Genomic DNA, 25189 nt, shown 5'->3' on the forward strand with positions numbered 1-25189 from the left:
CTACAAATGCACTTCCTAGACAATCGTTGTTTTTATAAAATTGGGAGTTATAGATTTCAAACTGGAGATATTTCTTCCACGCTTTGCTGTTGCTCCACTTTTTAGCTACACTTCGAGTGCCAGGTGGGGAAAGTGATGATGAATCAAGAACTCCATCTGCATCTCCTCGCCACGGACGATCCAGACCTTCATCCATTGCTCAGGAGTCCTCCTCTGAATCCGAAGATGGGGATTCCAGAGGAGAGGTAGGATATCTTTTAAGGACAAGTTTGACCCGAGGAGAAAACTTTGATTAAAATGGCTGATCTCTGATGGTTTAAGGGTCTCCATCTCCTTTAGGGATGTGCTTCGTTTTTGTAGGTAAATATTGAGTCTGTGATACAGAGCACAGAGAATCAAATCAGGTAATTAGCAGTAGAACAAGAGGGAATGGCTTCAAGCTGCAACAGGGGAGGTTCAGACTGGAAAAGTTTTTTCACAGAAAGAGTGATTAGACACTGGAATAGGCTGCCCAGGGAGGTGGTGGAGTCACCATCCCTGGATGTGTTTCAGGGTCGTTTGGATGTGGTGTTGGTGGAGATGGTTTAAGGGAGAACTTTGTAGAGTAGGGATGATGGTTGGACTTGGTGATCCCAAGGGGCTTTTCCAACCTGAATGGTTCTATGATTCTATGAAATGTTGGTGCTCCCTGTGTGATCCAGATCAAGTAGTCCCAGTCAGCATTGTCAAAACATCCATTATTTGGCACCTTTTGATTTCATGACAGATCTTCAGGAAGTCAGAGCTTGATTTTGTGTGGCCTTGGGCAGAGCTGGTCAGAAAAATTTTGTTGATAAGTTTTTTCATGAAAAAAAAGTGAAATTTGTGAAAATGAGAAGCTGAAATTTTGGGCTTTCCTTAAAAAAAAATTAAAATTAAAACTTTGGAGATGATAACCTATTTTGTCATCTTTAGGATCAATATTTGTTTTATCTTGGGTGAAAAATCCACTATTTCATGATGTAAATCCAAAGCACCTCAGCTAGTTTTCAAAATATGGCCTGAGCCTCCTAGAAGACTTAGTCTTCTACTTGCCAAAAAGCAAACAGTGATTCTCTTTGCAGTACAAGGGCTGGAAAATAAAACATTAACTAGAAATAAGCACTTCTGTCCTGCTGGTGTTGCTGTGTTCTGTTTTCAGAGCACAAAATAACTCTCGTTTCATGCCTGCAGATCTTTGATGTCTACATGGTCACAGCAGACTATGCTCCTGCTACTCCTGACAGGGAGACCATCACTTTGAAGGAAGGCCAATACGTGGAAGTTCTTGATTCAGCTCATCCTCTGAAATGGCTGGTCAGGACAAAACCCACAAAATCCAGCCCTTCTCGACAGGGTTGGGTCTCTCCAGCTTACCTGGACAAGAAATTAAAGGTGACTGGTCATGCTGTGTTTATTTTTCATGTAAAATTCCTTTTGCAAGGAGGAGGTTGTTGGAAGGTTCTGTGACATGATGGTTTTTTTCACTGTCTTTTTAGACAGTATTTCTCTGTGTGTGCAGAGGGGCCTGGGTTTGAAAGACCTAATCATCCTCCAGTGAAAAAAGAGATGCCACATTGGTTTAGGTTGAAAGGACTGTGAACACACGAGGGATATTCCTCAGTTGGCAGTGATAAAAGCTCTGCTCACTTAAAAGAATAACATTTATTTTTCTTTTTGCTTGTATTTCAGTTGTCACCAGAGTGGGGAACAACAGAAGCTCCCGAGTTCCCTGGAGAGTTTGTTTCTGAAGATGAATACAAAAGGAAGCTAAGGTGAGCTGGTGTCACTTGGTATTTGTACCAAGTTAGAGTTTTCTTGCCTTTTTAGCTAACATGAGGGTTGGCATTTGGTCCCACCTGTCAGAGTCACTGTTTTTCTTCTGCTGACTCCTGCCACCTTCCCCTTTCCCGGAATCAAGCAAACCCTTGATGCTCTCAGGCTTGTAATTTGTGATGTTTCATTGGGTTTTGCCATTGATTTCAGCCTAGGAAAATTCCAGGCCATCTAAATTTTATGGGATGACTTGAAAGGAGGGCTTTACATGGAAGCTCTCTGATTTCACTAAATCCTAAACTCCAGTACCTCGGTACTTTGGGGTGCCCTATATCCAAAGATGATGTCTAAAGAAGGAATGAAACTCAAATGAGTGAAAGCTCAAGCGACTGAAACCTCAACCTTGTTCAGCTACTGAGTGTGAGGTCCTGGAGATAATCGCCTTCTTCATTGCATAAAGTGGCACTGAAGTTGTTACTGTCTACTTGACATGGGTTCTTTTGTGGTTCATGCTCCATTTTGTCTGCCCTAACAGTAGATGTCTGTAAGGTGGAGGTAGGTGTCACTCCATAAGCTGCTCCTGACCCAGCTTTGTCTTATGGTCAGAGGGGATCTAGTCAAGACACTCCAAGGGGTCTGTTCTTCTGATCATATATCTCTACTTTGGAGCCTAAAAGTCTCTAGGATAACTGTGATGATTCTTCTGTGATTTCTTTTCACCTGATTGTCTTGCTTTCAGTGTTCTTATTCAAGAGCTGCTGATCTCAGAAGAGGATTACATTCAAGACCTACAGTTCCTCCAAACTCATCACCTTAGGTACACTGAGATCTGTCCCAATGTCCCAGGAGCTGTCACCAGCCAGAAAGCCACTATCTTCAGGAATATTGATGACATTGCTCGCTTCCATTCCAGGTGGGCATTCCCACGTGCCTTCATTGGAGACCAAGGAGTGGCTCACAGACTTGGTGTCAGAGCCTCAGTAACAATTAGTACTTGCCAGGGAGAGGAGGTGTTGTACAATGTGGGGTTTACATGCCTTAGGCTTTCCATTACTAAGGGACCTCCTTTTGCACCTCGGTACCCTTGCTCTCATGGGAAGTGATGTTCATGTGGCAACATCCCTCATTTCCCCCAGTCATTTCCTTTAGTCTGTGCTAACCTGAAATTGCTTGATTGAAAAGTCTGGCTGCTGGAACTGGCTTGTAGCCTCATTCCACCACCTTCTCCTCAGATGTCCCTCTTTCTTTGTCTCCACAGTGTCTTCCTCCATGGCTTGCAGAGATGTGACACGGATGATGATGTGGCCATGTGCTTTATTAAGCATGAAGAAGAATTTAATAAGTACATCCAGTACTTGGTGGGGAGGGTACAGGCTGAGTCAATTGTTGTCAGCAAAGCTGTCCAGGACTTCTACAAGGTAAAACAATAACAAAAGTACCTGATGAACATGCATCCTGTAACCCCATGCATCAAGAAGTGTAGTTATTAATCATAAGTGTGATCCTGAAAAGGATTTTAAAACAATTTGGGGGGGATTTGTTGCTAAATATTGTAATTTTGTGTTCACTTCCAACTCTTTCTGGTAGATACCATCAATATGGGAACATATTTACATATGCTTATGCATTTACGAATGTTACAAAAATTAAACAGATATTAATGTGGCTGTGAGGATGTAAATATAATTAAGGGATGCTTCAAGGGCCACCACATTGTAAGACCAAGGAGACTCACATAAAACTTAAGGATAGAGAGGGAAATCCTGATTCTCTGCTCCAGCTGCTCAGGAATGAGGTTCATCATTGAAAACAAGCAGGCAACATTTCAAATCCATGAGCACATGCATCTTGATGGATCCCTTGAGCAGCAAGCATGGACCCTCTGTCTGTTGGACACCCATGCTGGACACACTAAGGTCTTTAACCCTCTCCATGAGCCTCCTGCTCAGCAGTGAGCTTGATGCTGGCTTAGAAAACAAATGCACATGTTCACACTGGCCCCACCTTCACAGATCCTCCACACTATCAGCAGAAGCTCTGAGCATCCCTGATGTCCATGCCTGGACCCTGGGTTTCCTCTTGGCATCTAATCCAGCTTGAAGTTTGTTGGTGAATTGCATGGGGATAGTAAGGTCCAGTAGTAGCCTCCCACTTTGACTGAGTTAGCTCCATGAACTCGCACCATCTGAGCATTTTCCAGGGTCATCTTTTCTACTCTTCTTCACAACAGCCTTTCCTCATTTCCCTGTGTATTTTTTCAGAGATACACGGATGAAATTTTACCTAACGAAGATCCTTCACAGCCTCTTATCCCACCACTGCAGCACTACCTGGAAAAACCCATAAACAGGATCCAGCAATATCAGACTATAATCAAGGTGAAGAGCGTTTGTTCTGCACTTACATCTGATAGGTTTATGTTCTGCTTTGGGAAGCTTGTGTAGAAAAGTAGACCTTCTTTTTATTTCATTTTTCTTGGTTTCTTTCTGAGGCAGCTACAATTGGAAGCTCAGCAAGCTTTATCTGAGTGATCTTTAAGTATATACATATATTAAAATATATGCTTACACACATATATGTATATATTAATTCATGTATGTACATATCCATGACAAGTATGGATTTACTTCACACTCAGCAACAAGTATGTTATAAAAATAAGCAATTTCCAGTGCATAAGATACTGATTCACCACCTCTTGTGTTTTATACTGACATGATAATAAGATGAATATTTTTGTTTTCTGCCATCCCAAAATGTTTCATCTTTTAAGCTTTCACCCACTCTGCTATCTCAGGTTCTGGCCAAGACAACAAACAAACATTTCAAAGTAGCACTTTAAATAGTATTTTTCATGGCAAATAGCACTGGGATATCCAGAAAGAAGAGCCATGCCAAAATATTTCTGTATTCTAGTGGTACCTAAGTGAGCAATTTGAATAGTTTAAAGAACATTAACTTCCTAATTTTGAATATATGCCTGCCAAAACTTCGAAGTGTCCCTTGGGAGAGAGAGCAAGCACAGTCACTTTCTATGCCTTCCTTGCTGAAAGAGAGGAACAGGGACAAATCTCAGAAGAACAGGATAACTGACTTTTTGTATTTTATTTCCAAACTCTCTTTTTATGCATCTAATATTGACTCTTATTTTAGCACTGAAACATGTTCTTGCCTCATGGTATTGTCAGGGAAAGCACAAGAGAAACAGAATGGATACATTTGGCATTGCTTTGGGATATTTTTGTTTTTTCACTCACTGATCCATATCTGGTGTTTGCTTCAGCTTTGCCTTTATTTAATTTGATGAGAGGAAAAAACAAGCTGGTTATTCATGAAAGCTGCAGAATGGGTAGGAAAGAAGAGACTTTAGTAGCTAAGCAGCACATGGTGAAAGAATGTGATAAAAGTTGCTAAGGAGAAGGAGCCAGAACGGATATTAAGAAACTCTTCAGCTAACAAGGAAATTGTTGAACTACTTTTTTTCCTGACTATCCAGTGACATTTTCTTCATTCATCTACAGGAGTTAATCCGAAACAAAGCAAGAAATAGCCAAAACTGCACTTTGCTGGAGCAGGCTTATGCCATTGTGTCTGCACTCACCCGAAGAGCAGAAAACAACCTCCATGTCTCACTCATTGAGAATTATCCGGGGACCTTGGAAAGCCTTGGGGAACCCATCCGACAGGTAACTGGGATTTGCCAGTTAGTGCTTTGCATGCCTTCACTAGTTCCTAAGTAGCCTTAGGTCCTACAATAAAGCTCCCTTAGAAATGATATCTAAAAGAGAGGATTTGCTTATTCCCTCTCTTACTGCTCGGAGACGTGGGTCTCTTGGCTTGATGAAGATTTGAAGCACCAGAGCACAGACATTTATGGAGCAATGAACACATAATATTGATATTTGCCTTTCCACCCTGCTCACCAATCAAGAACAGATTTGCTCTAGGTCCCCACATAATTTAAAATAATTTTATCTTTTTCCTCCTCCTCTCCTGCAATTGGCAAGTTACATGGGCCAGCTTCTGAAATTACAGGCATCAGTAAGTCTTCACTGTTCTTTCCTCATGTGTTAAAATCTCACTGAGACTCTTCAGTCTACATGTTTTCAAATTTATGCAGACCTTTTAAAGTGCCTAATCTGTGGGTAAGCTGGTAGAAGGCAGCTCAGCATACATTACATGTGCTCCATATGAAAACTTTAGGAGCACAGAGGAAAGATGACCCAGCTATGAGGACACTAGTCTAGGAGTTTCAACACCCTTACTCAAATTCTTGTTTCCTTGTAGACTTACTGTGTCATGCTGGGCAAGTAATTTTCTCTGCCTGTTTGTACCCTTATGTCTTCTATGAGAATCACAGTGTGTTGCTGAGTGGAGCTGCAGGGCTAAATTACAGTGCTAGTCTGATGGACATTTATCTATCCACATTTAAGCATCCAAAAAAGAGTCTCATCACACCCCAAGAGTTCTTACTTCTCCCTAATGATGCCCAAGGGGAACCCACGTCCCTAACTGGGCTGTATATATCTGAAGATCTGTGAAATTCATGTCCTGCTTTGGGAAAGGAGACCAAGTGAGCAAATAAAGTGTCCACATGACACACAAAATACAATTTTCCATTAGCACTTCCATGTCCCAGAGTGATCCTACCTGACAAAGAGAGACGTATTTTTCTGGTGATGCCATTTAAAAGACAATGTAATGACAACCACTGTGTGCACCCCTGTTGGTGCTGTCAGTTTGATACATGACCTTTAGCATCAGAAGCCATCTGCTGTGCTGTAATAAAGCACCAACACACAAGGTGAGGATGTAACAGGAAACATTGGTTACCTGTTCTCTGAAAAGTGATGGTGAGACATCATTGTGGTCATGATTCCAGGTTTATCACTTTGTGCTCTTCCTTCTTTTTCCTATCAGGGCCACTTCATTGTGTGGGAAGGAGCTCCAGGAGCTAGAATGGCATGGAAAGGACACAAAAGACATGTCTTCCTCTTCAAAAATTATATTGTGATCTGCAAACCAAAGCGAGACACAAAGACAGACACCTACAGTTATGTCTTCAAGAACATCATGAAGGTGTGATCATTATATCCTCACCTAGAGCATTCCCCTGCCATTTAGAACTTCACATTTCTATCCAGCTTGGAAATTTCACTAATCCCTTTGAGCTATTCCTTTGTTTCCAAAACTCTTTGAAGCACAAGTAAAATCTGTGCCTAACCCCAAATCTCACTGCTAAACCTGTGAGAAACCTGTCAGAATCATCAGAAGCATGGGTGGATTTTTATCAGGTTTAATGAGGTTACAGGTGTTTATGTGTCTCTGTAACCTCATGCACTGCTCAAGAACATGGTTTTTGGTGTGACTTTTTCTGTCTATAGTATTTGGTAGCATTTTTCAATCTTTGGTTTTGACAGTCTGTAAGGCTGGTAGTAAATTGGAGGAAATGTTGGTTTAGTCATGCTGTGCTCCCAGTGGCTCTTTCTGCTGGTTGTGTCATTTCCTGACATCAATTCCTCTTTAGAAATAAAAAAAAAATCAGAGGATTTGACCAGTTCATCTTCAGACATTTGGGGATCAGGTTAAAACTGCAAGAAATTGCAGAAAATTGTGTCCCATCCTTAGGATGCCCTTTAATGCTGCATGTTATTTTCTCAGAAGTCCAGTATCCTGGGGAAAGGGTTGCAAAGTGACCCTGAGTGCCCTGGTCATGCAATCCGAAAATTCTTTCAAAGTGGTATAAACTCTCCCTTTTGCTGTTGGAGCATCTAATACAGCTTTAATGGGTATCATAGAATCTCAGACTGGTTTGGATTGGAAGGGACCTTAAAGATCATCTAGTTCTAACCCCCCTGCACGGGCAGGGACACCTCCCACCAGCCCAGGCTGCTCCAAGCCCCATCCAACCTGCCCTTCAACACCCCCAGGGATGGGGCAGCCACAGCTTCTCTGGACAGCCTGGGCCAGGGTCTCACCACCCTCACAGGAAATAATTTCCTCCTAACATCTTCTCTACATCTGTAGTCTTTCAGATTGAAACCATCCCCCTTCCTCTCACTCCAAGCCCTTGTAAAAAAATCCCTCCCCAGCTTTCCTGGAGCCCTTTCAGGCACTGGAAGGTGCTCTCAGGTCTTCCTGGAGCCTCTTCCTCTCCAGGCTGACCAACCCCAATTCTCTCAGCCTGTCTCCAGAGCTGCTCCAGCCCTCTGGTTCTTTTTATGGCCTCCTCCAGATTCAGTCCAATAGCTCCATGTCCTTCTCTTGTTGAAGAACCCAGACCTGGATGCAGTACTGAGAATGGCACAACTTACATCCACTGAGGAGAGTACACACTGGTAGCAGGAGACTTGCTGGTGTTTAGTGGTGGTTTCCATTTTAGACCTTGATGGAAGATAGTCCTGGTTCCAGAAAGCCAGGTCCGGACCTGAACCATTCTCAACTCTGGCATTTCAGCTGTGGGAAAAGTTCTAGCTGGAACTCAGCCCTGAGAACATAGCATGTGTGCTGATTTTCTTCTCTCTCTGTCGTGCAGCTGAACAACATAGATGTGAACGACCTGGTGGAAGGGGATGACCGGGCGTTTGAGATCTGGCATGAGCGGGAGGACTCGGTGCGCAAGTACCTCCTGCAGGCACGGACAGTGAACATCAAGAACTCCTGGGTGAAGGAGATCTGTGGCATCCAGCAGAGGATCAGCGAGCCTGTCTGGAGTGAGTATGGCCCGAGACAGCCCAAACCTCCTGTTGTTTTTCTCCCTGGTTTAAGAAGGAGATCAGCAAAAGAGGGAGAGAAATCATTTAGGGTCGTCTGCCATGTCTTAACATGAGCTGAAGGTTTTCCTTTGGTCACATCACACACTGCTGTGAATAACAACTCACATGGCCTGATGGCAAGAAGTAAATTTGGACTGGAATGATTATAGCAGTGTTAGGTCCTCCACTTGAGCTGGAAAAGGCACCTTTTTCAGGGTGGGACAGTGGTGTAGGGCTCTTCATTCACTATCAAGAGATCTCAGACTGCATATCACTCGAGTCATTACATTTACACAACAGATGGATATATGTATAGATTTTGAGGGAATACCAGAACAGAAGAGTGACTTTCTAAAGACTCTTCAATGTCCATTTCCCGTGGAAAACACAAGCTGATGGCCTGATAAGAGCTGCCTGTCCCTGGCTGTTTCAAGTGATGTTGGCTGCCTTCGATGGAGAACCAGAGTCAGAGGCTGAAGTGGTTGCTCAGTTCCATGTCACCATAATTCATACATTTTTCCCATGCTTTGTGCATTTGCATAGAGGCATCAAAGTTGAGTCCCCACTGATGTTGCCTTATTGCCCAGGATTCCATTATCCTTATTTTTGTCAATAAGAAGAGTGGCAAAATAGCCCAGAAAAATATGTGTCACTGGAGAAGAGAAACATGTTATTGAAACTTCTGAAAGACAAACTGCAGAGTTGGCACTAGAGACACATCTGATCTTCAGGATCAAACTGGGGATTGCAGAAGAGTAGTTGGCCACAGAATTTGGTGACAAGAGCCCTGGCCCACTGCATGAAGAGAATCAGACTCCAGTGGGAAAAGCAGAGTCAGGTCCTGACCCAGAGTCCTGCTGACACCAGCACAGAGCCCCCTGTGACTTGGTTGGGTGACAAATCCCTCACTCTGGACTCTGGCTGACATTGTTGTATCTGGGCACATGTGTTTGCTTTGGACTTATATCTCATCATTCAGACTGCTTCATCTTTACTGTCATTTGAGACTACAACCATTTTCTATCCACAAAATTTATCAGCAGGGATATTAGATCTTTATTGCTCAGGAACAAGCTAGAAATGGTGTCCTCTACAGCCTAAGGAAAATTGGCATCTCAAAATACCAGAAGAGAGCTGATTTCAGTGTGTATACACTGAAAACAAGTCTGGGCATTTTATTTCTGTGCTTTTAGCAAGATATTCTAATGAGGAAGATAAACAGAATAATTTTGTATGATTTCATATGGTACCAATAAATTATCATAAAATTCCTTTAACAAAGCACAGATTTTGTTGTATGGAGAGCAACAGAATAGTATTTTGGATAGCTGAGGAATTATCTTAACTGTGACAGCTGTGTGGTGCCTGAATAATGGTTGTGCTTCTTAAAATCATGGTCTAAAACACTTCCAGCAACAAATTATTTTATTTTCTTTTTATGGCCCATCTTTATAGCTAGCAACAGACATTGGACAGACTGAATTTAGTTCCTGATACACAAGGACTACCTGTCAGCTGGAAAGTCATTGGCTGCTAAACCTACCAGCTCAGCTTTCCATTTTGAACCTCACAGACTTGCATTAATTACACCTATTTACCTGTTCTCATCTTACTTTGCAGCAACCATCCTACAGACAGAGACCGCTTTCTCCAGAGCTCCCGTCCTCCAGACTAACATGCTTATTCTGATGTTTCAGTACCTCCAGACTTTGAGGAAGAACTGGCAGATTGTACAGCTGAGCTGGGAGAGACAGTCAAACTGGCCTGCAAAGTCACAGGAGCTCCCAAGCCATCTGTCAGCTGGTACAAAGGTATGAAATGCATCCTACACATTTGTTCTCTGATTACACTGCTTTGTGCTAATTGGTTAATGGGTAATCTAAAAGCTGACCACCTGGAGATACCCAAGTCTGGGCTTGAAGTTAGCTACTAAATCACCCACGTAACATAGCTCTTCCTGTGTCTTGTACCCTGATTTTTCTGGTTTGCTTATTAGCCCATATGAATCCACATCTTGTGGCAGTTGGATGGCTTCTAGGAAATGAACAACTTGTTTCAGCTGGCTTACAGGATTCCATGTCATGGCACCAGCAGCTGTGCAGACACACTCTTCTTCCCAGCATGTTGCAGAGGAAACAGCTTTGCTGTAAATCCACACTTTGTAAAATCTGTTCTCCACCTTCACAGTCACTGTGGAGGGGTTCCTTTGGGTAGCAAATCACAGCTGCACCTGCACAACATGTACCCTGGGAAAATGTCACTTTTAAATGGGGATTGATGACCTCTGAGGTCCCTCAACAGTGCTTTGCCTGGAGGATGTTTTGTAGAGAGCTGGAGGTAAATGAAGAGCTCATTCCTCCAATAAAGCAAATACAGCTCTTTGTCCTCTCAAGCAAAAAGCCGGATGAAATTCCCAAGGAGAAAACATAAAACTCTATACTAAGCCTTTTTTTCTTCCCCTTTAAGATGGAAAGCCTGTGGAGGTGGATCCCCACCACATTATCATAGAAGATCCTGATGGTTCCTGCACATTGATCTTGGACAACCTGACAGGTGTTGACTCAGGACAGTACATGTGCTTTGCTTCCAGTCCTGCTGGAAATGCCAGCACCTTAGGGAAGATCCTTGTTCAAGGTAAAGTCCTACACAGATACATGGTCTTAAACGGGTTTGCTATGTAATAACTTTACCATTCATGGTTTGTAATATGAAATACCTTCATCAAATGATCTTAAAGCTCTTTTCCAACCAGAGCAATTCTGTGATTCTTTGAAGAAGAAATTCCAGAAGTTTTGAATAACATCTACTGGATAATACTTTAAAAGAAATTGATGGAAAGGTGTCTGCTGTTCTTAAGTCAAAAAACTTGGTCTTTAGAGTCTTGTTTGCAGACATCATAAGAACTTGCTGCTCAGAGACACATCCTGGGTATCTGGTCATGTTTCCAGCTCCTAGCTACATTTATCCTTGCTTTGCAGTGCCACCACGGTTTGTGAACAAGGTTAGAAATGCTTATCTTGTGGAGGGTGAAGATGTTCAGTTCACCTGTACAATCGAAGGAGCACCAAGGCCTCAGATCAGGTCAGTTCAAGTCACACTGGAACAAATCCTCACTTCCCATTTTGCATGGTAGAAAGAGTCTCCCACCCTTTCTTTCAAGGTTATGATCCTTTCTTCTCTGTGTCTTCCACCTTAACCCCACCCCAGTGCTGGATCTTTCCAATCCAAACATTCCTGAGACTCTCAGCAATTTATTCTGGCTGGGACCTGAAAACAAATGTCTACAGATACCTCCGATAGAACTTAGCAGATCTAATGTCTTGACAATATTTCATCATTTCTTTGTCCTCCCTCCCTTACACTTGAATTTAACCAGTCTGGGGTATTCAGACAAAAAGCTCAGCATATCTTTGCATGATCAGAAGCCCTTTTCCCTGCATTGGCTGATGCCATTTCTTGAAAAGCATCTCATAAACTTGTGCAGTTTAATATTCACATGTTCTAACCACCTGCAGACCTGTCTTCCAGGATCCAAAGTTTAATCTAATGATTAACTCTTGAGTTGTTCACCCACTGCTCTGATAGATGGATTGGTGAGCTGGGCACTTCTTGACACTGCACATTTTTCCTGGCTTATACTCAGTGTTTTGCACATGCAGGTGGTACAAAGATGGTGTATTGTTGAAGGACACAAATAAATACCAGACTTTCAGTGAACCACGGAGTGGTATGATAGTCCTGGTGGTCAAGAACCCTTCCAATGAAGATATGGGACACTATGAATGTGAGGTAAGTTCAGACAGATTTATAGATCTGCTGTCTGACATGACATAAATAAAATAATCCATTTTACTGGGAGGGATCCACTGCAAGAGAGCAATGGCTGAGTAACTGCTGCCAGCTGCCATATCAGGAAAGCTTATACAAGTCAGGTTCTCCTAACTAGATCTGGATTGTGAACATCTGAAAGCATCAGAACATTCCAATCTGAGAGCTTGGTGGTTCAAATAATAACAGAATGAGCTTGTTCTGTAGCTTAAATTCAGATCCAGGTCTCTATCAGTCCCTTTTACAAAGTTGAGGACCATTCTGATGTGGTGGGGTTTTTTCTGGACCATTTTAAAATTAGAACAGATTCATGCCACTCCAAGGAAACCATCCAAAGCCAAAATAAAAGAAATTAAATCTAAATCAAAGTGTAAAACACTGAAAGTCCTCTTTATTTGGCAAGCATGCGTGGAAACATGTAAAAAATGAAATTAATGTGCTGTGTAAAATATTTTCTAGAATATAATCAGTCCATGTATTCATAGTAATAAAGCAGTAAGAACTTCTCAGAGCTCAGCAATAAAACCAGTTTACCTCAGTTTAGGAAATGAGCATGGATCCCAGCAACTTCATAGTTATTTCACACAAATTTTTAAGAAGCTTGATATAATTTGAAGATTTGTACTAGTATTTTAGCAAAATCACATTACCTTGCAGTTGCCATTAGCTAAGATCCCAAGGTCCAGGATTCCCTTGGCTGTGTAAGACTCAGTTGATTAATGGATGCTAAACAAAACAACCTCTTTAACTACCACTTGAATGCCACATGGCAGGAATCTGTGCCTGTTGGTAGAGACAGAGCTGCCTCAGGACCAAGCCACAGAGCAAACTGCAAATAACTAAGTTACCTGGTGTGCCAGAACTTGTCTTTGTGGTGAAGCATCACCAGGAGCTCCACTGAGCAGCGACGTGTTCATTTCGAGTCAGTCTTTGCTTTGGGGGTCACATCTCCCCACCCATTTCTGATGCTGAGTGATGGCCATCCGTTTGGAATGTAGTAGAGGGAGGTTTTGTTCTACCAAAACACCCCCCATTTCATTTGGTGCTGCATGATTCTCTTCAGCTGGTGAACAGATTAGGGTCTGCAAAAAGCGGAGCAGAACTTTACCACCACACTGCTGCAGCCCTGACCCGGGACAGGAGAGGAGACCAAGCCATCACCATAGAAGGTATGACCCTTGATCAGCTCTGTGAGTATGTCAGTGAATCACTCTAAAAACCACCTCGCTGAGAATCGAATATATTTGCCATCTTATCCATGTTGATTGTTGGTGTCCACCTCTCTGTATGTCTATGAGATGTGCATGGGTATAATGCAGCTCAGCTCTATACCCATCACCATCTGTTGCTTTCCAAACCTGGCAAGTCAGCTTCCTCATATAATGCTCATCAATGCATTATATGGAAAAGGAGGAGCAAATGAAGGGTATGTCACACCACTAATGCAAAAAAAAACAACCCCAAAAAACAACAAAAAAAAAACACCACAAGTGTTTCTGTTCCTGTTGGAATACTTGAAAACAGGTGTCAGGCTGGCAGGACATGGGTTATGTAGTGCTGAGAAAACCCAGGGCCACCAAGAAAAGCTGCAGGTATCTTGTGGTAATTTCTGAAATACCACTGAAGACCATCTGGAATGGCTGAGAAAGCAGAACTGACAGCAGTTTTTCCTGAGCAATATTAGTTCATCCATTATCTAGGGCTGTTCAGGTGTTCCACACCACAAAGTCATGGAGGTTATTCCTTTTTTTTTATTCTTATTTTTTGCTTGTTTTACCAGAATTCTTAGGGTGTGATGGGCTCATTTTACACTCATCCAACCACCCTGTCTTCTCCTTAACACCTTCAGGATGCGATTGGGTCAAGTTACCTTCTCAAAGAACAGGTCTCTCAAACAGTTCCCAGCAGGGGTTCAGGAGATAATACAGCCAAGAGACCATTTATAATAGATAACAGATGGTTTCTGGGGGATAAGAGAGAGTACTAAGACAGGCCATGCCATGGCAGTGAACCTTGGTGTCAGAGAGCTGTCCCAGATGTGGTTAGTAGAGACATGGCCAAGAAAAGCCAGAGGTTTGCCAACAGCTCTAGGACCTTCTTTCCTCACCTTCAGTGTTTTCACATTGTCTTGTGATAGTAACAGGGGTTCAAATGTACTTTTAACAAGGGATAATTGTTATTACCAACATTCAAGTGAGAACCATCAAATGCAAAGGCATTCAGACTCAAGAAGCTGCTGGAGTCTAGAGATATATTGAAGAAAAATGATACTCCACTTGTATTTTTTTTCATTATTTTCATAATAAGCCTTTGTTGTTGGCCCTGCCTGAGCCAGGATCCTGGTCTGGATGGACCTTTGCGCCAGTTCTGTGTAGACAGTGATGACATTAAGAGGATTCAGACACAACAGGCTATTAGATTAGTGCCCTGATCTCTGTACTTGCTTGTCTTGTTTTTATGCTTGCTTTCCTGGTAGTCCTTTCCCAGACTCCCATCAAATAATTCAAAAGCAATAGAGAGAGGGTGGTGTTAGTGCAGCAACAGCATAATCTTTTGAGCAGAATAAACCTTCAATGCTTTGTCCTTGCCATGCAGTAAGGATAGGAAAATAAGTTGTATGCAGGATGTAGAGGAACACAAATCACTGTTAGGGTGGCATATCTTGATGATGTTCCCTTGAACCAAAGCAGAAGATGTTATAAAAACAAACAAGGGCTATGAAGCAGTGGTAGGAACATTGTTCAGCTCTTGGGGTTGCAAATGTTCAGCCCCAAATTACTCATGTGCTGTTAATCCTGCAGTAGTAAGTAAACAAAATTAATAAGTTTGCTTGAAGAACTGTAATTGGAGTTTTCCTGGAAGTTTCAGAAATGCTACGAAATAGTTTTTTTGATCTGTGATGTGCAATTGTTTGAACTTGGTAATAGGGAAGGAAATAGATCCCTGAGTCATCTCCAGGGAGAAAAAGAGAGCTGCTTCAGGCCAGTGGAGCAAAGAGCAGGCTCATCCATGGAGCAAGAGGATTGTTCTGAGCATTTGACATAATGCACTTGGCTGAGGAGGGAAATTGTGGCTTTCTTGAGAATCAATAACCAGCCTTGATCTACCTATGGAAAAATCAGGTTCATCTGGCAAAGAACTGGAGAACGGATGGATCTCATGAAGGCTTTATCTTTCCATCCTTACAATCCTTTCTATTGGTGAAAAATGGGATTATTTGTAACTTCACCAAGAGGACAACATTACTGCTGTGTGGTACAACAGAAAACAGAGACTGTCTCTCTTTCCTAGCTCACCTGCATGGTGGGCCTAAGTCTTACCTGATTTATTGTTGGTTCTGTGGAATGACTATTGTCAGAGTCTCCTGAGGCACTCAAGGGGCTTTAGTTGCAACTATTTTAGTTTTTATCCTCCTGCCTTCCTGTACTGTTTGTTATACTGAACCACAACTACTGTCACAATTTGGGATACCCACAGTCCAGTGGTTTCTGAGCCCTGACCTAGTCCACAGTCCAACACCATGAGGCTCAAAACCAAACTTCTTGTCATAAGGTTTAAAATCACACAATGGGAACTTGCTGATCCATTGAAAGGACCAAATCCAAGAAGGCTGGAAACCACTGGACTAAGGGGTCCCCTTGCAAGCACTGATGTCTTGGGCTGCAAGCCTGAAATGCTGAGTTCTGCCTGCAGCTGCACCTGGTCACTGCAATGAAGTCAATGGAGAGTTGCTTGTAAAATCCTTTTTCTGTGGATATTGGAAGAATTTTAGACACTTAAAAAAAAAAGTAAAAAAAAAAAAAAGTATAACTGAAAGAAGATCTTTCTCTTTGACTTCAAGTTGACTGTTTGCTTTGAACCTTGCTGCTTAACCTCCACATGGCAGAGCTGGGCTGGTGTGCTCTGGCATCCCTTTTAACACATTATTATTGCAATTCATTCATCCCAGCCTCACTAACTTGTTCATTTTTTTTAAGAAAAACAAAGCCCAGTGTTTTTAAAAGATGTTGCATTCTCACCTGGGCAGACAGGTCCAGGATGTAGTTGCTTGCAGGGGAAGGAATCTCAGAATCATAGAGTCATAGAATCATAGAATGGTGAAGTTTGGGAGGGACCTTAAAGATCATAACCTCCCTGCTATAAGCAGGGACACCTCCCACTAGACCAGGCTGCACAAGCTTCATCCAACCTGGCCTGGAACAGGGAAGGGGCTTCCACAGCTTCCCTGGGCAACCTATTCTAGTGCCTTCCTACCCTCATGGTGAAGAATCAGCTACACAAATGAAGACAAAGAAAACTGTAAAAAAAAAACACCCCAGGTGGTTACAGCCCAGCAACATTGCCTTAGAGCTCATGGAGAGTTTTGGGAAAGTTATTTAGTTGCCTTGTTTGGTAATACCCACCTTGCAGGGAAAAGCTAAAAATGGAGGCTCTCAGACTGAAAGTTGTTTTAAAACACAGAGGGGCATAAGATCTCCCAGTGTTCCCCTTTAACTGAAGGAGTAGGGCAGAGGAGTTTGTCCCCTGACCTTTATTAAATTCCCTGGCTGGGGTGATGATGGTTAGGATATTTCCCTTGTTATTTTTATCCTGCTGTCATTGTTGGTCAGTCTCATTTTTGGGCTGGCCTCAAGGTTTCCATGCAAACCCAAGAGAGCACGCTCTGCCTTTCCAACCATCTCGGTTGCTACAGGAGTGGAGCCTCTTGTTTTTGTTCAGAGAGGGTGCAAACCACTCTCATTTCATTCACACCGTTTAGGAAGCTTAGTTATGTCCATGAATTACTCATTTCAAGATCAGCTTTAGTAGCTGATGGCAGATCTGTTGCAGAAGAGGGGTGAAAGCAGAGCACTGCTCCTGTGGTTTATCCCAGCAGAGTGTGAAGCAGATGTGAATTTTGCAGTAAAGCCCATAAACCACTTTACATCCATTCAGAGCAACAAGACCCGACTTATCCTAAATGTTTCATCACCTATAAGTCTTTGATTTAGTGCATTAACCAGAGAGGAGTCCAGTCCTGTAGAAGCACTGTCTGATCCCAATGCTTGCAACTTTTAACCTGCTTATCAGGGGCTCCTGCTTTGCTCAGCTGTGTTCCTAAAATGCTGTTGAACAAGTTGAAATGATAAATCTGGTGCTAAAATGGATGCAGAATATTTTCCTCTCGGGGAAAAGAAATTTTTAAAAAATTAAATAATAATAAAAAAAAGAAACCCAAATTCTCTCATCCTACTTTCATGTGGTTCTATCCTTCATTTAGGATTGCTTAAATCTTCCCTCACACCTTGGATAGCACATATAAAATGGACCTGTCACTCACTAAACTGCCAGTCATCAGGACTTTATGCCATTTACAGCTTTCTCATCCCAGGCCTGCTCAACTTTTGAATACTGAAGCCCTTTGATATTGGCTACATGTATAAATATTGTGGTTGATGTCAACTGGGAGGACAGACATTAACAGCAAACATTAGAGAGACCTCCTACAGACATTGGGGATTTCATTACATAGATACTTAATTATCATCTAAATGCAGTTGCTCTTAAAATAATTGTATAAAACATCTATGCTTAGGTGTAGAATCAGATGAATCAATTCCTATTTACATCAGAACTGATACTCTTGCTGCTTATGGATTAATCTCGTTATAGTATTTGATGAGATTTTCTATAAGTTATGTTAAAATTGCACAATATTGTTTAAGGGCTTAAAAATTTCAAAGCTGGGTGCAGTACATTTTTCAAGCACTCAGTTCAACTTCCATCATTGTAGAATTATCACTCCACCATTTAAAAAAGGCTTTGAATGATTTAAATAAATATTATCCTATTGTCATTGTGTTTAGAGATAAACATTTGAAAAGAACTTTCCTGTTATCTTACACAGTAAGTTCTAATTCTAATTTCCAAACAGATTTTTTGTTTAAATCCACCTAATTCTGCAGTAACTCCTTTGACTAAACTGGAAATTATTCTAGATTTTTTACATGCACAAGTGAGAGAGGGCTCTGCAAAGAAAACATCAAGCTCTAGGTCAGATACCAACACCAACATTTGTACCCAGAGGCAGCAGAGAGCCCTTGGAAGTGAAGTGGAAACAGAATTAGGTTAAGCTATTCCATCTAATATTGTAAATGTGCTTTTAATTTTCAATCAATTAAGTTTTGAGACACTATTGAAAATATCAACACTGATCATCAGTTATTTAACAAATAATACAGACATTACAACCTCCCTGGGCAAGAACTGTGTGATTTTACAGATATATTTTTAAGTTGCAGTTCATATCAACTGAAAATTAGCAGACCTTATTATTATAGGCTGGCTGGAAGATTGCAAACCAAATGCTGGACAAATTACTTTGAGATTAAATTAAGGGGGGTTTAGACAATTTACTAGTTTATTAAATAAAAAGTGGGGCTTGCTGTTGCTTTTTCTAGATCTAAGAGAGGTTAAGCAGTTCAGAGTGTGTTCAAAACAGTCTGGTTCAAAGAGTATCTTCTAGCAGATAGGATGGGAACCTGCCAAAAATTTCTATTAGCTTCTCAAATGGTACCTTCCTTATTTTATTTTTTAAAAAATAATAAAAAGGTAGAATTTAAGGAATTGCAAAGTCATTACAGCATCACTTTTCCTTTGATCTCGATATTCCTCACCAGCTTCTAGTTTGTGATGGGACAGAGGTCAGGAAAAATTACAAATCAGAGCAAAAAAAGGGGTGGAGTAGGCATAGGTGTGTTACAGGGCTCTTCTGGGTTCCCTAGGGGGATTTTTTGATGCTGATTTTCTTTACTGATGATAATGACTTTAGTTTTCATTGTTATCAGCTTGGATTTTTCATCTAGTTCACAAAAGCTTGGAAACCATTCAGTGTTTGGGGAGATTTTTTTTTTCCTAGTAAATGAAATCACAGTTTAAAGAATTTCAGCTCCAGAATTTTCCAGATCAAGGCATTTTTTCAGGTTTCTCACACCATCACTACTTTATTATAGGAGAAAAAAATAATAAAAAATAGGACCCTGTTCTCTAGCTTTGACCTGCCAACCAAAAATGTCAGAATCTCATGGTAGAATTAAAGAGATTCAGCAAGATTGTTCTCCACAAAGTATTCAGTTGCAAGACTAAATCACTGTTCAAAGAGCACTCTGAATTCTCCTTCTTGGTCAGAAACACAAAAGATGATGCTGGAAATAACCACAGAAAGCATGGATGGGATGGTACAGTTGGTTGGTTTTTTATTTCACTCCAGTTTCTTTTGATGAACTGAGCAAAGTTAATTTACTCATTTCAGCTTTTTGCCTTTCTTTAACCCCATGCTGTTCATACTGTTTTCTTTGTAGTCACTGAACAAGAGACTAAAGTGCCCAAGAAAACCATCATCATGTAAGTGCTGATTATGATTCTTTTGTGTAACATTTGTGTTTTGCCTTGCTGCCCATGCATGATCCAATAACAAGCTTGTGTTTATTGGCCATGCAAGTGTGTTCATTCCCATCCCACCAGTTCTCATGGTATTCTGTGCTATGCAAACTGACCACCTGAACAGAAAAAAAATCTTACTATCCCCTTCAAAAAATAGTAGCACTGGGGTTAGAAACAGCCTGGGTCAGGTTTTTTTATGGTATTATACATGAAAAAATTCCACTGAATGCTGCTGGATTTGCAGAAGGGTTTGAGAAGGTAGAGTCTGACTCTCCATGTTAAAAAGATACCAGCTTTGAGAACTGACTAGTTGAAAAAATGTTCAAATTTAACCAATATTTCAGAGCTTACAGTGATTTCTTCTGGCTTTTTACTTTAAATTCTTCAGGAAAGCCTTTTATAATGAAGCAGAAGGAAGATGCACATTTCTGTCCCCTTCTGTCGCTGTATTTTTAATATGAAATTTTGCCCTGATAATGACTTGGTCTTTTTTGGATACTTTGAGCCTGGTTTACAATGGTTGATTATAACATATCAGGATTAATTGCAGAAAAAGTGGTACTTTGTCTGCTGTGTGTAGACCAGAATCTCAACAGCCATTAAAATCTTATTGTAGCTTATTGTTTTTAAGTATCATAAACAAGTTCATAATAAAATAGTTTCATGTGCTGGAAGGGGGACATTGTCCTTCTGTGGTAGGTCTCCAGAGCACCTTCAAACTATTCAAATCATCTCCCAGTAGCAGTAGGTGACCATACAATGGAAATTTCAGGGCAGTGCATTCCCTCAAGACTTGTACTGCTGCTACAATCCGTCCTTGACTTGGACATGATGCTAAAGTTGACTTCTTGTACTTCTGATAGATGGTGAGGAGGATGTGTTAAATGACAACTAAAATATGATTAAGTCTTGCTTAACTTTTATCTCTTTTATTATTTTCTGTGATGACTATTTCTTATGACCCATGCAGCCAGGCCATTTGAAGCCAGAGGGCTTTTAAGGAGACATGTCCCTTCTCCAACAGCTTCCACTTTGAATAGGCAAAGAGCAGACAGGAGAAGCAGGAAGAGGATCTGCCTTTGCCTTTCTCTCTTGCACATCAGTTCAGTTAATATCTCCAGTCACTGGACTTTTTCTACCCTGCAAAGAGCAGAAAAAAAGGTGTTTCTGCCTGTATCATAAGGACCAGGGTTCAGATAGCAGTGGGGTACCTAAATAGAGGAGTATTTTCTGATATCACATTCAGAAACATGCCAGGAAAGTAATGAGCAGGAAGGAATCACCTAAAGTCAGACCATGTCTAAGTTTAGTAAATCTCATCTATGCACATCTCTGTGCCTGTCAATCACCTGGACAGATGCTTCTATTTTACATCTCTCCTCAGTCAGCCAATAGTTCTTCTTTTCCCTTCATGATTTCGGATCACAGGCAGCAGCATTATTATTGATAGATTAAATAATATTAATCTAGTGCAAAATACAATCAGTTGGGGTGATTTCTAAATGTCTGACATATAAATTCATAGACCTGTAGAATTGTTTTGGTTGGAAAAGACCTTTAAAATCATCAAATCCAACCTTTAACCCAGCCCTGCCCAGGCCACCACTAAACCATGTCCCTCAGCACCATCTCCAGGGCTTGGAAACCCCTCCAGGAATGGGGACTCCCCCCCTGCCCTGGGCAGCCTGGGCCAGGCCCTGACAACCCTTGCCAGGCAGGAATTGTTCCCCAGATCCAACCTCCACCTCCCCTGGCACAACTTGAGGCCAGTTCCTCTTGTCCCATCCCTTGTTCCTGGGGAGCAGAGCCCGACCCCCCTGGCTCCAACCTCCTCTCAGGCAGCTGCAGAGCCAGCAGGTCTCCCCTCAGCCTCCTTTGCTCCAGGCTGGACACCCCCAGCTCCCTCAGCTGCTCCTGCTCACACTTGTGCTCCAGCCCCTTCCCCAGCTCCCTTGCCCTTCTCTGGACACGCTCCAGCCCCTCCATGTCCTTCTTGTCCTGAGGGGCCCAGAACTGACCACAGGATTTGGGGTGCAGCCTCACCAGTGCCCAGCACAGGGGGGTGATCCCTGCCCTGCTCCTGCGCACACCACTATTTCTAATACAGGTCAGGATGCTGGTGGCCTTCTTGGCCCCCTGGGCACACCCTGGCTCATACTCAGCTGCCATGACCAACACCCCCAGGACCTTCTCCACTGAACCTTTTCCAGCCCCTCTGCCCCAAGCCATAGATAGGCAGCTCAAGAAGTAATTCCTAAAATAAGGGCTGTAGCCCCAAAGGAGGTTGGTACATTTATGTGTGAGGTCTCCCCTCCTTTTGCTAGTGGATGGGGTGATGAGCTCATTAGAGTGGCCCTCAGCTGGGAGTGGGATAGTGGTGGGGTGAAGATTGGGAACAGCTCTCCAAGGGCACATTCTATCACTCCTCAATGTGTAGTGAGCTGAGGAACAGAAGCAGCTTTGAAACTATTAGCAGAAAATAATAGATAATAAGAGATTATTTAGAGACAGGAATGAGCAAAGTCTGTGTAAGAATTTCAGCTTGCAATGTAGAGCAAAGTCTGGTGCAAACACATGTGGATTAATTCTCATCTTTTTCCCTAAATTATTTAATTTTGTGTAATTCAGAAAGGCACCAAGGCACATGAAGGCTCTGCATAGAACTCAAAGCTTTATAGCAATGTCAGTGAGCAGATAAGCCCAACGTGGGATGGAGGATCAGAAACAAGCTGATAAACCTGGGGAAAAAGAGTAAAGCAGTGGAAAATGAGCAGTAGCAGACAGGGTGCTCTGGAAAAAATCACACTGTAGCTGATCCAATCCTGGACTTCACCACATCCTCAAAGGGAGAGATTGATGGTGGAAAGAAATCTCATCTCTATAGGAGAAGGCAACACCAGCCCCCAAAAATGAGACTAATGGATGAGAAAGGCTACAAGATAGCCAAGAGGATTAGTCTTCCATAATGGTTAGACAAATGCAAGAGGAGAAACAGGCTCTCCTTTCACAAGGACTCTTTCCACCCTTCTCTGTATCTGAAGAGCCAGAGCAGAGGCAGTGGGAGAGCAAAGCTGTTCTATGTTCAGTTCTATGTGGCTGTGATTAGAGGCTGGTATAGAGAAAGAGAGTAATTAAAAGCTGTATCTTCATTCATAATCATTCCTCCCCACTTGAAGCAATTGTCTTTTCCCTTCAGTTAGTTCCTGCTTTATCCCATTGCTGGGAGGTAGGACAGAATCCCAACACAGAAAAATGTCAGCTCCACTGGACCAGCTGCCTGGTCTGCAGAGCATCAGCTTCTTTGTGCTTGCACAGACAACACTGTCTTTACCTTTCAGTGTTTCCATGTAAGACATGGCTCTGAAAAACCTGCAGGAAAACCCCCATATTAACCACACAGATTAAGAGCACAGAAGTCTGTGTTTAGAGGTTCTTGTTCCCAGCTTTTAAAGCTATTTGATCCAGTTTCATCTGTAGCTGATTTAAAGTTTGTCTTGGGGTGGGAGCAGGAGTTTGTTTTGACACAAGCTGTGTGTTTATCCAGGGATCCTGAGAAGCCCCAAGTGCTTTGGATACCTCAAAAAAGCTAAAGTCAGCAGAAATATGCTCAGAAATTATAAGAATAGAATCATAAAATCCTAGAATAATTTTGATTGGAAAAGAACTTATGATCATCCAGTCCAACCATTAACCCAGCCCTGCCAAGGCCACCACTGCCCCATGTCCCTCAGCACCACATCTACATGGCTTGGAAATCCCTTCAGGGATGGTGACTCTACTACTGCCCTAGGCAGCCTGGGCCAGGGCCTGAAAATCCTTTCAGCAAAGGAATTTTTCCTAATATCCAATGTAAACCCCCTCTGTCACAATTTGAGGCCAGTTCCTCTTGTTTAATACTCCAGTGCCAACTGGTGGTTGTAGGATCAGGCTGTGTCTGCAGTAATATTCTGAGCAGTAAAAATAAGCACATTTTGGCACAGATTACTTCTGCAGGAAATGTTCTAACTTTCTTTTCCTGGTCTTCACATGCTTGATAACCTTTTATTATAACTGCTCCATGTGTGAAAATGCAGGTGTCTGGTCTCAAAAGTCTTTAACAAAAAAATCAATAAAGATATGTTACATTTATTAAAAAAGAAAAAAGTGCTGATCTTGCTGGAAAAAAAGGACATTTTGCTGTTGAGTTTGATAAAGCCAAGGTTGGAGCCCAAGACACTCAGGAGAAGGTCTGAGTGTTTAAGATCTTTGGGCAAAACTGCTGTATAGGTCTAAAGTATCACAGTCAGGCAGTCAAGACAAGCACGTGAGATAGAGCAGCATCCAGAAGAACATTTCTCAGCTGGTCACCCTTGTGTGTTCATGCTGTCAGGGAGGTTAATGGAGCTAGGAGAGAGTGGAGATGGGCATGTTGGGTGTGTGCCTTGTGTGTGTGTGTGTGTGTCCCCAAAAATGACACGTTTTCCCCACTGCTGGAGTGCTCACACCACTAACCCCCACTGTAGCACCCTGATCAACAATGGCATGTGCTGATGGAGTGTAGCCCCCCCAAAAAGCCTCATCTTCCCTCCAACTGCATTTCAACCCTTTCTGTCATCAGAGAGGAAACGATAACCACGGTGGTGAAGAACCCGAGACAAAGGGGAAGGGTTTCTCCTGCCCGTTCTTCTTCAGGTCATTCGCCTTCCCGCTCTCCAAGGGCTGAGCCAGTTCCAGAGCCAGTTTATGTTTCAAAGATCAGGCAGCCTGTCCACAGGCACGAGCAGGAGGCAGCACCAAAGTCTGCTGTTCCCATGCTCTTCGTCACAGAACCGGAGGAGAGGCGAGGAGCAGCAGCTAGAGACGTCGTCGTAGAGACCAAAGTGGAAGAGAAAAAGCCCAAATGGGTAGAAGTGGAAGAAATAATTGAATTCAAGGTGAAAAAATCACCAAAACCTGCAAGGAAAAGAGGCTCTTCCCCAGCAAAACAAGAGAAAGATGACTCAGGGGTGCTCACGTTCACGTTTCCCAGCCCAAGGCCCAGGCGTTCTCCAGAAGATGATCCCAACACCAACAACTCCAACAATAAATTGGTGGAGCAGTCAAAACCTTTGCCTAGTGACAGTCTCTCTGAAGCTGATATCCAGCCCCTGGTGTATACTACTGAGTGGAAAGGATCTCAAGTCATCATCGACGAAGACAGAAGCTCCCCATGTGGGTCTGAACAACTAGGAAATAATTCATTGGTGGATCATGGAACCGAAGGAAAGAACTTTCCACATGAAACAAGCGCTTGTTATGGGTCAGACATCACTTCTCCACTGCTTGCCTGTGGGGGTGAACCTTTGGTCTTCACTTTTGAGACAGCTGCTGCAGACCAGCAGGGATTTCTGTTCTCACTAGTGAGTTCAGAG

The 25189-nt window shown here is 42.4% G+C and overlaps 1 protein-coding gene across 1 annotated transcript in view; it reads left to right on the plus strand.

Moving 5' to 3' along the window:
• The window catches only part of OBSCN (obscurin, cytoskeletal calmodulin and titin-interacting RhoGEF), a 183002-nt gene that overhangs the window by 125666 nt on the left and 32147 nt on the right, over positions 1-25189 (plus strand). The window contains exons 74-89 of the mRNA XM_009994678.1: positions 106-245; positions 1213-1413; positions 1711-1793; positions 2534-2707; positions 3053-3212; positions 4056-4172; positions 5316-5480; positions 6715-6873; positions 8330-8507; positions 10247-10360; positions 11016-11183; positions 11528-11630; positions 12209-12338; positions 13441-13546; positions 19718-19760; positions 24397-24989. Coding sequence (XP_009992980.1) covers positions 106-245; positions 1213-1413; positions 1711-1793; positions 2534-2707; positions 3053-3212; positions 4056-4172; positions 5316-5480; positions 6715-6873; positions 8330-8507; positions 10247-10360; positions 11016-11183; positions 11528-11630; positions 12209-12338; positions 13441-13546; positions 19718-19760; positions 24397-24989 — 2634 coding nt within the window. The remainder of the gene's footprint in view (positions 1-105; positions 246-1212; positions 1414-1710; positions 1794-2533; positions 2708-3052; positions 3213-4055; positions 4173-5315; positions 5481-6714; positions 6874-8329; positions 8508-10246; positions 10361-11015; positions 11184-11527; positions 11631-12208; positions 12339-13440; positions 13547-19717; positions 19761-24396; positions 24990-25189) is intronic.

The sequence above is a fragment of the Chaetura pelagica genome, unplaced genomic scaffold (genome assembly GCF_000747805.2).
Source record: "Chaetura pelagica isolate M959 unplaced genomic scaffold, ChaPel_1.0 scaffold130, whole genome shotgun sequence".
NCBI classification, from domain to species: Eukaryota; Metazoa; Chordata; class Aves; order Apodiformes; family Apodidae; genus Chaetura; species Chaetura pelagica.